The following is a 14,483-nucleotide window of genomic DNA, read 5'->3' on the forward strand; positions in this document are numbered from 1 at the left end:
TCTCAGTAAAAATTAAACAAACCTCATTTTCACACTGCAAATGAAAATTTCTAAACTTCCCCTAAATCCATTGAAGCATAACTGTGTATTTTATTACATAAACCTGCAATTTTATTACATAACCTACAGAAACCAAGCCTAGCTCTGCAAGTCCATTGAATAAACCCCAGACCACAATTGCCCCCTCACCATTATCTATCCAAGACAAGCAACACAAGGGAGATAAAGCGACCAGAACTGTCAGCAGATGTGTGACAGGTGAGCCCCTGCTCTCCACCTATACAAGGAAAGCAGCCACTGCCACACATGTCCAGCCATGCCACTGCCCATTGATTGTCTTTAGGGTGGAGAACAAGCAGCTATCCCCAGCTCAGCAGCTCTGCCAGAGAAAGGAGCTGCTCAGTCCCAGCCAGGGCCTCAGAGAACTCTACAGGGACAGCACCTCCTTCCTGGCCTTGGGAGAACACCTGAGTCCCACCTGAGCTGCCAGGACAGTTCCAAAGCAGGGGATTTGGGTTTGAAGCTCCCATGTTTTTGCTATTTCCTTCCACTTTCCCTTGGCTTGCTGCAAGAGTTCAGGATGGATCCTAGGCATATGTGAGAGCCACTCACACCTCTTCATCTTTTGACAATATTCACCCTCTGTAGAACTGAGCTGAGCAATGAACTGGCAAAAAACCTTAAGCATCACTGGCAGTATTTAAAATTTCTTCCATAGTCTATTTTGTTTCCCAACAAAATGGGAAAGGCAGTGTTACCAGGAGCAGGAGGGACTGACCACTCAGCTCAGTGTAAGGTCCCACAGTAATAGTAGCTTTATTCCACAGCAGATCTCTATTAAAGCAGTTTTCCAGGGTAGAGAGTTAAAAATATAAAAAGGAAAAAAAAAGCAACTTCAAAAGCAATGCAGTTTATTTCTGCAATGCCTGATGTTCATCCAGTCACACTTCAGTGCTCAGAGCCATGAAAACACTGCTTTTGAGGTGACATTTGTAGTTGCCTCATTACTCTTTTCAAAAGAGTTTTGCATCAGAGTAAGAGCTTCAAACAACAGACTCTACAGGAGTAAAATAACTTATTAACAGCACATGAAATGGAATTGCCAGGAGCTGCTGATACCAAAACAAGCAGGACAAGTGTGCCCTCAACATCCAGCTATGACAGGAGCAGCAGGCTGGACACCCAGAGCTGAAAGCTGTGAAGATGGGTGCTGTGCCCTTCCCTCCTCCCTGCAGGTACCTCTCAGACACTGGCTGTCCATTCTCCATTGCAATAAAGAAGGATCTGGAAGCACACCTACCTTCATGTTCTTTTTCAGTTGTTCCAACTTTCTTTATCTTTTTGGGTGATTTCATGAAGAGAGGGAAGATGGTTCTCAGCCCAAGGATGTCCACAAACTTGTGACAGTTGTCTGTGCCCTCTGGTCCAATCATGGCGTGGTCCAGCACTTTCAGGGCACTGCTGCGGGAAATCTTCTTCTCTCTGTGAAAAGAGGCAAATTAAATTGTACAGGGACATGAGGAGCTTTGGAGCACCCTGCTCTAAAGAGACAAGGAAAGGAACATGACAAGGACAAGATGAAGAGTCTGAGCACAAGCTCTAAGCAAGATTTCTCTTCTAGAAGTCAAAACATTGTATTAACAGTAACTCTTTTCAAAACTGTGGCTGAGAATATTGTCTTGGTTATTTCTTTTTTAATGTCTTTTATTTCTTTTTATTTTCTGTTTTTATTTCATTTTATGTATTTTATTGTCATGGTTTTATTTTCTTATTTCTTGGCTACTGAAGAAGATATTTTTTCACTCCTTTACAAACAGTGGCACAAAACAGAAGGGGAGGCTGGGTTGGATACAAAAGGCAAATACTATCTCCAAAAAGATCAGGATTTCAATCTAATAACAGTTTAATTTAATAAAGGAGGAAGTTTGGTGAGCACAGCTGGGTCAGTTTTAATGAAATCCCATCACCAGGAGCCACACAATGGAGGGAGGCTGACAGACTCTGGGCTGTTCTGCTTTAATGCCAGTTCAGAATGTTGATGGTGGTAACTCACACCAGTAACACAGAGATGCCCTGAAAATGATCTCCAGCTGCCCTGTACCTCACAAACTAAACCAGAGGAATTTATAATCCATCCAGGGGAAAACTGAAACTGAACTGAAAACCTGGTCAACAACACAGCCCAGACCAAGTGAGTATCAGTAGGAGCTAACATGAGCTTGGATAACATAAGCCACCAGTGTCCCCAAAGGCCAGCCTAGGAGGACATTCCCTCCAGGACAGGACAGTCACAAGCCTCACCACCTTTCACCCCAAGCACATGCCAATCTCCTCTGATCCTGCCCAGCTGCAGAATGAGCCACCAGGACCCCATGTCCATCAGCAGCGGCTCCTCAAAGCCTCCAGAGAGCTGTGGAAAACAGCTTCCCTGCAGAGACCCAACTTCATGAGCCCCTAACAACAGGCAAACTAAAATACCTATATATGAACACCCCAGCCTGAAAGAAAGTGACCCTGCCCAGAGCAGCCCCAGGCACTTCTGACCCCGTGGTGGGAGGGCAGAGTGTGGAGCTGGACCCTGAGTTCCCCGCAGCAACCAAGGGCTATGCAGGAGGGTGGTTTGGCACCCCCTCATCCCCACTACAGAGAGCTAAAAATAAAGTACTCCTTAGGCCAGATGACACCAGAAATGTTTTCAGGGGAAGTAATTGCATATTGATCAGCATTTAGGAAGGCTGTGCAGGGCTGAGCTCTGGAATATTCATTGGTTTTAAGTTCAGGCTTTTAGAGATCAATAGCTGCTTGCCTGGACTGTCTGGAGTTGATTTTATTTGAAATATTTATTCTGCCAGAGGGCAAGCAGTTTATCTTAGTCTCATCTGTGCTCATTGAAGGAACTTTTAGCTGAACACTAATTCACAGACAAGCAAACATGAGAATCACCAAATACAGAGGGGCCTCAGTGTTCATGGAAACTCTGAATTACAACTTTATTCACTGAACATTGTTTTCCTCCTTTTAACACCTTTACATCTGAGACAATTCTTTTGATACATCTATTTTTTTCAGAAGAGGTGCTGACATTATTTGTACTTTCCACATTAGCAGAACACAGCCTTTAACTTTCCAAAATACCAGTAAAAGCAGAACACTGGATTTCCTGGGAAAGTGTGCATAAAATGGCTCCATTTAATTAACCAGAAGATTTAGTAAAGAGACAGCTTATGTTTCCAGGGGTCATTAGGAACAGCAGGACAAGAAAATATAAAAATATTTTAATAATCATTAAAAAATCTAGCCTGAAATAGCTACAGAAAAGCTTTGGGGAGCCATATGGAATTGTCTGGTTTCACCTTGTTTTCTGTACAGGAGACAAAAGCTTTTATTGAGGGTCAAGAAAAGTCCCAGCATAGCTGCAGGACAGAACATTCTGTGGCCCAAGTGCTGCAGGTCCCCATGAGCTCCCTGGGCTCTATTTGTCTCTGTTCATACACATGCTCCTCAGTTCATAGCTGGGAAAGCCACACATCATTTTCCCTGAGCAACAGAGAATGTCCCTGACACATCCCCTGAGAGTGGCACGGCTGCATCTCCTCAAACCCCACACAGCTCTACAGCCAAAGCAATAACTGCCTGTCAGTGCACCAGGAGCTGACAGGACAAGCCTGTTTTCCTCCCTTTTGGCTAAACTGCAGTTAGGTTTCTACGGCAAGACTGAGGGAATGAGCACTAAGAAGTACTTTCTGAACTAAAAAGAAAATTTAATTTAATTCTAGATACATTTCTAAACTTTCTGCTGGTGGCTGCTACCTTGAAAAACAATCTTGTTTTTGATAAAGATGCAACATACAATAAACAAGCTTCCCTTGGTGCAGAGATGTAAATTAAATAATTATATGTAGCCCTGCTCTCATTCTACTTCCAAACTTCCTCCTTCACTCCTGCTGTCACCAGCTTCATCCCTCTTGACCTGCTCTTCTCCCAGACCCTCTGCTCACCTCCCATGTACCTGCTTGGTGAAGCCCCAATTCCTTCAGGGCCAGCTGAAGTCCCAGACCAGAGCACAAGTCCAGGACATGCACATAAGACACATCAGCCACACCGGGCTCATTTTCAGGCATTACCACTGACCCCCCATAAACCAGGAGAAGTTCACATGATACAACATTGCCTTTTGCTGTTGGCCACACATTTTAAGGCTCAGTTCAACAGAATCCATCCTGTTCTCATGACTGTCTGTAGGAATATCATGAGCACATTAAATGCTCATTGAAAGCTGCTGCAGCTCTCTGCAGGTGTGTGTGCACAACCATCAATAACGGAACGACTTGGCTGGATGGATTGGGCAGCACCAGACACAGAATGCTGTGTTCCCTACGACAGTAATGGAGATTCAAGCCTGATATCTTTATTCTCACACAGCTTATCTATCTCACATCATGTCAATACACTTTCAACTTTGCCTATTTGTCCTTTCATCTGCACAGGCTGTGGTACAGTGATTAACCACCTCCAAAGTAAAACCAAAAAATAACAGATCTCTGCCCCCGGCCTTCAGAGGACACCAACAGGAGAGAAAAATACTCTGCCTTGTTTGTGGGCAAGGTGGTCAATCACAACTGAAAGGCATGTCTGCTCTCTGCTGTTTATCATGAAGGTATCAAGAAGACACAGATGTACAGCTTCAGACCACAACTATCCACATTCACTCCCTATTTACAACAACAGATTGTGGTCACCTAAGTTGCTCTGTCCAAGAAAAACTGAGCATTGTGAGAGCTTCTAAGCACTACAACTAGATTAGAAGAGTTTAAAAAATATAAAATAATCAGCTGTCAGTATAGTACCTGCCTGTGGACAGTAGTGACAGAAGCTTCTAGAACAAATTCTGTGAATTGTTAGTTTTTTTCCACTGTCACTTTACCAATCCCACTCAAACTGTAGAATCCACAGATTGAGGCCTTGGAAACTCTGTCTATCAGACTTTGTCCCTCCCAACCCCTTTGCAACTACTATGGGGGGCAAAATGCAGCCAAGGAGAAATTTTCCTCTTCTCATAATTTTCCAGCTGGAGTCCTATGCAGAGTGGTAAACAGTAGAGTCAAAAAATGGGTAAAAAGCTCTTAAAAATCCAAATACTGAATCCCACCCACATGGCACAAGAACTCCAACTAATTAGTTCTGCAAGGCTGCTTTAGCAGCTTAGGACTCCAGGCAGAGGGAGCCTCCCTCCCGTTCTCAGTTTTGGAGCTTTTCGTTAATTAGCCTCAAGAAAACCCAGTGTTCCTATTTGAATAATCCATGTTGGGTTATTTATTCAGTTCCCTGCTGCCACACATTCCCCAGCCCTGAGCTGCAGGAGCTCAGCATTCCTGGCTGGTGTTTGCTAACCCACCAGCACACAGCCTGGCACTCTGGGGACAGCCAGACACAGCCTGCTGTGCCCTCCTGCAGCTCTGGGGAGCCAGACAGCCCAGCAGACGCAACTCAGTGCCAGCCCAGCAAGGAAAAGTGGAGAGAGAGCAGAGAAGCCCCAGAAGTTCAGGGTGTGACAAAGCACAGCACAAGAAATGCAAACTTATGCCCCGTTCACAAAAGTAATTTTTGTATTAGCATCCACAAAAATTCAGCAGCTCAGAGGCTTCACAACATAGTGGAGCCTAAGATACGGAACAAAAGGAAAAATGTTTTCCCTAGAGACATCCAAAGGTCCTCTCCTGCCCTTACAGAGGTTGTTTAAATCCTCAGAGAGTTTACTTGACCTACAGCATTCTCTGTGGCAGACACCCAGATGAAAGATCTGCCACTTTCCAGCAGCCACTGTGGCAACCTCAGTTCTTAGGAAATAAAGGTAAAGACAAAGAGTGGAGATTCCATGTCTGAGAAAGTCCAACTTACTTACCTGCTGGAAAAAAAACAGAAAGAAGACAGACAAATATCCTAACACAGAAGTTTTAAAATAAAACCACAAATATCTAGCTGGAATATGTATTGGCACATCAAAAGCAGGAAGGAAATCACAATGCTAATGAGGTACCTGAGCATCAGGTTCATCAGCTGCAGACCCTCACCCTTCAGGAAGCGATCACGGTTGGAGCTGAGCATGAGGCAGGAGCAAAGGGAGTCAAACAGGTTCTCCATCATTTCCTGCTCCTCTGCTGTACTTGGATTGTGTCGTTTAAACACCTGAATGACAAAGAAAGCAAAATTACCCCCAGATGTTGGGCTGTGCTGTTGCAGAACACCCATGAAGAGTTTGCACCAAAAGCTCCAGCACCTGGCCCGTGCAGGTGTCAGCCAGTGACAGGTCACTGCTGCATCCTCTGCAGCTGCTGCCCTTTGCTGCCCTGACTGTGCACCCACAAATGTGCAGCAGCCTGGTGCAGGATTTAAAGGATAATACACAGGGCCTGCAAGGGGAAGGGCAAATTCACACTCAAGCATGTGGATATGCTGATTACCAGAGACTCCTACACAATTCATACCTGAGGGTGCTGCAGGCAGCACTGCCTGAAGAAACAGAGGTGAGCTAGCAACACACCACCTTCAGCCAGCTCAAACATGGGCAGCCCTGTGCTTGGAGCATGCTGAGGATGGACCAATTCCAACCCTGCCTACCTCCAACTCTCCATGAAACTATACTGTAATAATCTAACTTCCGTGCACCTCAGCATTAACACCTTTACAAAAGGGATTCATCCCACTGACCATGGATGACACACCACATGGAAGGTATGTGGGGCCTATGCCTCACCAAATATGAAGCACTGCTAGGACAGCACCCCGGATATTTTCCATTTCTCCCACCCAGCCCAGCAGTCTCCTGATGGAAGAGAAGGCATGTGGGAATTACTCACAGATAACTGCTGAAGCAGCACATCGATCCCATCCAGCTCCCCAAGCAATTCTCTGTTGTCTAGATGGAGGTGGGGGGAAGGGGGAAAAGAGAGAGAAAAATGAAGCTAACTGTCAGATTTTACAGCCATCTAACACTGATACATCAGCAAACAAAATCAATACAGCTTGACAGAGCACAAAAGCTGCAGAGAAAGAGAGGGTGGAGGTGAGGGAGCACATGGGGGAGAGTTAAGGCAGCAAAGGAGAGCTGGAGGCAGAACAGGGTTGCTGTGAACTGAGAGAAGCCTGGATTCTGCCCTCACTGACAGAGATATGGCAGGCATGGCTCACCATCGTTATTCTGGAGCAGAATCGCCAGCACCTCACTGCAGTACAGCTTGTTGGCATCAAAAGGCATCTTAGCCTGTGGGGGAAGGAACAAGAGACCCATCAGGGCATGGCCCTCAGCATCTCATTGATTTGAAGAACACATTAACCAAATCACCAAATGTATGAGCAGCACATAAAATAAAACACATCTGCAGTAATTCTGCTGTTTTCCTCAGTGACAGAACAGTAACAATTCTGATTCAGGGTGATGGGAGGTGCTTGTGGGTTCATGCACACATGTAGAAGGTCCACTGTGATTCTTCACATGGTTTGACATCAGTAGGTTTGGCCAAGGTAGCTCAAAACCCCTAAGAACAGTCTCCAGTTGTTTGCCACACAGAATCTCTTTCCTGTGATATATTTCCCACAATGTTAAGTGGGTGCATGGCACTTATCTCTGCTCTGGAAGTCAGTGCCTGTCAGCAAAACCAGAATTTCAGAACATACATCCCAATAACATCATATAGTAACTGCCAGAGTTTCCTGTGAGGATCAGAGTGTCACAGTCAGAAGAACATGAGATGGGTTTTGCCTGCACAATCACATAACTTCCATTTCAGATATTCCCTCCATCCTCAAATATGTTAAAGAAGTCATAATGAAATGAAAATGCTGAATTTGAACCCCTCAAAAAAATCCCTAGAGCAGATTCTGAACTGGATCCAATGTTTTTGTATGCTGCCAAAGCTGCTTCATCTACAGAAACAGACTGAACATTAACCAATTAGATAATAATGCAACCTGTTTCACTGAGAGATTCATAAAATAAAACAAGTTTAAAAATCATCAGTTACCAGCTATTTATACTCCACTGTTCAAGAAGGGAAAAAGCAGAAGTCCTAGGCTTAAAACACAGCATTTGTCACCCAGTTTTTTCCCCAAACACACAACTCCTTGCAGCATGGCGGACAGTCCTGCCTGCCTATGCAGGGCTGCTGGGCCAATAATCCCACCCTTCTGCCAAGGAACAAAGCATGGTGTGCAAGCACCAGGCAACACATGGAAACACAGAAAGCAGGAAGATCCCAAACAGCACTAAGTATTGACTTTATCTAAAGCTTTTCATTCCAAATGGTCCCCAACCACTCTGCAGAATGATCCTCAACCACTGTGCAGAGGATGGCACTTACAGCAGCCAGGTGACACCTCCAGGCAGACCATGAGGGAGAGGGGAAGGTGCTCGGTGCTGTACAGCCCTGCCACCTTCTGCCATGGGGTGACCAACTGCTGCCCTGCAAATGCTGGGAAACAACATTCTGGTCTCCTAAGACTGCACACATCATCAAACCCTGCTTGTGTTTGCAGAAGTGAGCTATGAGCTCTCCATCTGAGCCTTCGGATGCAGCTCTGACAGTCACAATACAATTACAAGACCTGAAATGTTGTCAGGAAACAAAGTCATGCCCTGTGCTGTGTGCCAGATGTCCTCATCACTGCTCAGACAGAACCCTGATCTTAAAACTTATCCCAGAGACATTCCACAGCAGCTCTACCCAGCTGCTGAGATCCTGAGTTAATCCCAAACACGTCTGTCAGGGAGAGAGATTCAAGACCAAGCACTGCCAAGAGCCAAAGCACCTGGAGAGGGGTTTGTTAGCTCCTCACAACCCTGTACAGGCAAGATCCTACATCCCAAATCCAGGGATAACACAGCCAGGGAACACATCAGACACACCCTACACAAGCTTGGAATGCCATTGAGTATTCATGTTCTGTGGCACCAAGCAGGGGAATCTTAGTTGGGATTATTTTGCTTTCCCAAGTTTTTCAGTCTTTCAGCTGCCACAGCAATTCCAAGGCAGGCAGCAGTACCTACCTGCCAAGACTAAAATTAACGTCACTTTTTATTTTTAAGCAAAGAACATAATTATGTTACTACCTGTAGTGAGAAATTACAGATTACTTCTGCTAACAAGGATGTGAAGTGCACAGAGGGGTACCTGCACTTACACAGCTGATGGAGAATTTCTGCAACTCAGAGGCTTTCTAATCATGCAGACATTAAGCATGGAAGTGCTAATGCCTTACTGACAGGTTAGAGAACAGGCAGAATTTCTTTGCTATATTTCCTTTACTATTTCTGTGAGAGGGCTGAACTATACATTCTTTTTCTACAGCATTTTCCAGTGAATGCTTAGGCATTTTTTCACACAAGACAGAGTTAAAGTGTGTAACTCGCTGTCAAAGGATGCAGAGTATGAAAAGCAGCTTTAAATTTAAAAGGCAATTAGCTGAGTTCAAAGCAAAAACCACCTCCAGCAGCATTTAAACACAGAAGACATCATTTAAAACTCAAAAATTGTTAGAAATGTGGGAAGCAAAGGCCATAAAATGGTTAATATAAGTGTCCCCTCTCGCTGGTCACCTTTCACAGTCCTACAGATCTCACACATGGAAATTCAACATATATGAATCATATGAAAAGATAAAAGAGACAATTTCTACTGCAAGATATTTATAAAGACAAAACCTAAATCTGTCTCTTTAAACTAAAATTGCTGAGGACATAGACCCTGAACAATAACTTTTTTTCCTTAACTGGGCTTTTACAACACAGAAAAGCCCAACTGGTTTTTCTTAACCTAGTTTTTGTGCTAACTGGTCTGTAGAAGGAAAGTGAGAAACCAGCTCACCTTCAGCCTCTTGAGCAGCCACTGCATGAGGCCCTGCTGTGCAGCCTCCGTGCACATCTCCGGCCTGAACTCTGCCATGTTCTCCACGATTCCTGGCAAGAAAGACACAGAAAACAGATGGTTTTCTCCACCAAAAATTACAAATCTCTTGTTTCCAGTCTCTCTCATTCTTAGAGTCCTGGGAGATTACAATCCCAAAGGACTGCAAGGAGTGGGGTGATGGTGTGACTGCCTGCAGGGGCACCACCCTGCAATGGTTCTGTGCCGTGCAAAGACCAGGCAGCAGAAGGGCAGTTATGTCCTTCCATGAATTGCAAATGTTTTATTACCTGAAAGTTAAATATATTGCTAACACAGAAAGAAAGTATAGCTCACAGATATGTTCATAGTAAATACACAGACAGTGGAGCACTTTCCTGGAGGTTTTTAAAAGCTGTGTAGATGTGGCACTTTGGGACATGGTTTAGTGCTGGCCTTGGCAGTGCTGGGTTAAGAGCTGGACTCAGTGATCTTAGAGAGCTTTACCAACCCAAACAGTTCTGTGATTGCTTCTGGTGCAGTGCAGTGATCCATGCATCTGCACCTCCCAACACAGCTGGTTTGGAAGAGACACCTTTCATGCACCCATGGGACAAGGGACAAACTCTGGCTCCAGGGATAAGCGGTTCCAAGCTGTGCTTGAATAAAAGCTGTACCAGATCCTGTACTGCAGTGCTGGCAGTCCAAGAGAAAAAAAGGAGGGGGGAAAGGAAGGGATAATTCACACCCCTTGGTACAAACCAGAGAAAGAAGCAAGGAGCTGTGCAGCAGCCACTTACCCAGGGTGTTGTGGACACCATCAGCCTCCTCTTTCACACTTTCATCCAGGCGCTCTAAATTCTGGACCAACAAGGCCACAACCTGGCCCTCCACCTAAATCCCCAGGGTCATGGAAAAGATAAAGAGATAAGTAACAAGAATGAAGAGAAGAAGACAAAGGAAAGACCCTGCCAGACATGACCAGAAGACATGAACAACCCTGCTGTAAAATCTCAGAGGAAGCAAAGGAATCATCATGTAAATCTGCCACTACGTTTTCCCTAATTAATGAAACAACTTTTGTGTTTCAGATTAAACAGAAAACCATCAGGAGGGAAACATGCACCTTGTCACAGTCTTATTTCCTGAACCAGCCTGACTTATTAATAATCCCTCAGAATTCTGAAGCATGAGGTTCACAAACCACTGTGGATGGGAGAACTGTCAGCTCTGCAAGCAGCTGGTCACAGCTGGTCACTGCTGCCTGCTTACATTGCTGCTGGACCTTCCACCTAACAGGTACAAAAATCTGACAGAACAATATTCAAACACAGATCCAAACCCAAGAGTTGAACTGTCACCAGCTGAAGTCCTGCAGTTAAATCCTCTCAAGATGAATGCACCAAGTTGACTTCAGCGAGTTAAGGGAAACTAGAGAGGCGGGGGGAGTCCCTGAATCACAGAGCTCCCACCCAAAATAAGTCTTTAAAACTGGAATTGGAAAGAGTCTTAGCTTGACTCTGTCAAACTTTCCATTGTGGAGGTGAGCTTGGAACAGTTAAACAAAATAACATTACCAATTCAAACAGTCTTAACCAGCTTTGGGCCCAGTAAATATGTGGGCAAAACACATATATGGGCTGCTGCAGAAAACAAGGCAACAATCTTCAGACAGCCTCCAACCTTTTACCTACTTTCTTAAAAAAAAAAAAAGTAATCTAAAAAGCAGGTATCTAAACATTTCTCCCAAGATAGGCCTGACCTGTTTCTTTCAAGCAGGACAATGAAAACTCTAAACATGGCTATTATCAGTGAGCTGGTGACAATGAAAACAGAAAGAACTTCACTTGATTTACTACCTCTCCACATATTTTATAGAAAACATCTTCTCTAGCAGCTCCTCTCTCCCATTTCCTTCACCCAGCAATCTCCCCACAGAGGCAGAGTAATTAACAACAGCCCAGAGGCCAGCTGGAGGAACTGGGCTCTGGGCACTGTCATTAACCTCTGGAAGGTAACATTCTAGTGACTGGACAAGGATTGTAGGAGAAAACAGAGCAGCCAAACAAAGCAAACAAAAGAAAAACTGTAATTTCCTGTCTTCCAAATTCAACACAATAGTTACAGAACCAGACACACACACAGACATAGTGATGCTCAAAGGCAGCAATTCACCAGCTCCAAGGTAGGACAGAACCTGTAAAACTCATGTTTGGCTGGGCATCACCTCTCTGAGGGGTTTGTACTCCCCTTCTGCAGCTGGGGAGAAGGAGGCATCCAGCACAAACACCAGGGAAAGGGGAAATCCACCCCCATAGAGGCCAAGAGGCACTCAGAGGGTTAGGCATGCAGGAACACAACACCCACCAATGCATCTGCTACCCACCTAGGTAATTTTCTAGGTTGGTTAACTCTCTGTGCCAAAAGGGATCCTTACCTCTGTACCCTCCTCCACCCTTAAAGTTCATTTGCTCTGATACATGAAAACTTTCAAGTTTTTACTTCTTGTTAAGAAAAAAATCCCACCGTCACCAACAGATGCCCCAGTTCAAGCCCAGATTTTTGGGCTTGAAACAAGAGTTACTGGGTAGAAGACAACCAGTCTCCTGTGCAAGAGGTGAGACTGAAAGATCACAGGGGCATCACTGTCCTTTGGGCAACAAACTTCAGTTCTCCATTAGTGAACCCAGGTCACACTTTTTCACAGGAGAGAAAGGAAATGCAAACAAAGCTCCTGTTTTCAATGGGACACTGTCCAAGTCACAAATATTATTACTTCATTCTCCCTCCCTGCACCAAAAAATCCCCTAGTCTACACAAATTTTGCAATATTACAGTGTTCCTTCCAAAAAAGAAGTGGTGCAACAATGTACAAATGGTGCAACCATCCACTCCCCAAACTCTGGCATTTCATCAAAAACAGTCATCATGGTCTCAGGTTCAGAACAGGCTTCTCCTGGCTATCTCCATCACAATGTTGGCAGCAAAGACACCCAGACACAGCTGCAAACAGCAGGATGGGTCAGTGTTCATTGCTGGGTTGAGACAGATGTTGAGGCACTGAAATAATCTGGGGTTTCCTACTTACAAGAGCATCTATGAGGACTTCAGCTCCTTCTTCACTCTCATGGAGAGTATCAATATCAGTCAGCTCTTGCAGCAAGTCAACCACAGCTATGGAAACATGTGCTGGGTGTTAAGGACAACCAACAGGGAGGCAAATGCGTTTAGTATCAATAGCAGATGGTTCTTAGGCCAGTGTGTTTATGACACGACCCCAAAGCAACTGGCAATACATTACCAGTGAGGGGATACAATGCATTACAATCACAGCAGCAGGGCACAGCATAACAGACACAAGAGCACACAGACTACTGCAGCAGACCTTCTCCAGAAGTGCTAAAATTAGGGAATCTGAACAATTAGGAATGATAAAAAAAATGTGATTCTGTGCTTACTGTATCAGGCTGTTATCAATTTTACTGTTTCTTCATGATAGTTACTTATTTTTTTCAAACATGCTGGAGTTGGTCTAAGGAGGCACCATCTTGAATTGTCAAGACTGAACACATGCAAAGAGAAATGAGTTACAATAATGTGATTTGGGTATTCTGCTCTCAGTGATAGCCCTGCTAACCTGATACACACACCCCCCTAACGAGGGCAGCGCCGGCAGCAGAAGCATCACCCCCCTCTGCCCAGCCCAATTAGGGCAGCACACTCCTCAAACCACAGCCCTCACAGGAACAGCAGAGCTTCTGCCAGCCCAATTTTCACTCATTAACTCTGGGCTGCATAACACACAGCTCCCCTGCCTGCTGCACAGCTCCCTTGTACGACAAGACGTATTCCAGCTCATTAGACCCACTTCCCTATTCTCTCAGACACACTGATCAATCCTGCCTGCGTCCCAAGGGCAGAGCAGGAGCTGTGGTTTTCTCAATGTCCTAAATAACCATTCTGTGATGGATCTCTCTCAAGTGCCCAGGCTGACAAAGCTGCTCCCAGGTCTCCTATTTGTGCATTTGCTCAGATACACAAGCAGCAACAGGAAAAGTATTTTCATCTGTCTTTTCTTAGCTTTCTCAGCCATGTGCTGGAAAGCTAAGAGAGGTAAACTGGCTGGAGAGGTAAACTCTGCAAGAGAGAGCCTGGACCTACTGCTGGACAAGCTGCAGGAGAGTCACCAGCGTGTCACTTCAGGCAAGTGTCACCTCAGCAGAGTGTCACTGCAGTGACAAAGGCTAATCACACACTATAGTGCACCAGCAAGAGCAAAACCAGCAAGTCAACAGAAGGAATTCTTATCTTCTTGGCACTCATGGGGCAACTTGCAGAGTATTTTGTTCAGTTTTGGGCTCTCCCAATAAAAGAGAGGCCTTGACATACTGTGCTTGGGAGAGCAGAGGACCACTGAGGTGGTCTGGGGGTTAATACAGGATGGATGAGGACAAATTGAGGGAATGGGGTTTCATCAGCTCGTGGGAGAGAAAGCTCAGGGAGGAATCAGTTGAAGATTTCTGCTGTCTCCTGGGTGCTACAAAGATAACTGAACCACGTTCTTTTGAGAGTGCACAGCAAAGAAATCAGCACAGTTCATCATGC

The 14,483-nt window shown here is 45.0% G+C and overlaps 1 protein-coding gene across 1 annotated transcript in view; it reads right to left on the reverse strand.

Moving 5' to 3' along the window:
* The window catches only part of CTNNBL1 (catenin beta like 1), a 60,685-nt gene that overhangs the window by 19,687 nt on the left and 26,515 nt on the right, over positions 1-14,483 (reverse strand). Inside the window, exons 5-11 of the mRNA XM_014307532.2 lie at positions 12,967-13,064; positions 10,679-10,772; positions 9,861-9,952; positions 7,189-7,261; positions 6,858-6,916; positions 6,038-6,186; positions 1,301-1,482 (exon numbers count right to left, since the gene is read on the reverse strand). Of these exons, the coding sequence (XP_014163007.2) occupies positions 1,301-1,482; positions 6,038-6,186; positions 6,858-6,916; positions 7,189-7,261; positions 9,861-9,952; positions 10,679-10,772; positions 12,967-13,064 (747 nt within the window). The remainder of the gene's footprint in view (positions 1-1,300; positions 1,483-6,037; positions 6,187-6,857; positions 6,917-7,188; positions 7,262-9,860; positions 9,953-10,678; positions 10,773-12,966; positions 13,065-14,483) is intronic.

The sequence above is a fragment of the Geospiza fortis genome, unplaced genomic scaffold (genome assembly GCF_000277835.1).
Source record: "Geospiza fortis unplaced genomic scaffold, GeoFor_1.0 scaffold188, whole genome shotgun sequence".
Taxonomy (NCBI): domain Eukaryota; kingdom Metazoa; phylum Chordata; class Aves; order Passeriformes; family Thraupidae; genus Geospiza; species Geospiza fortis.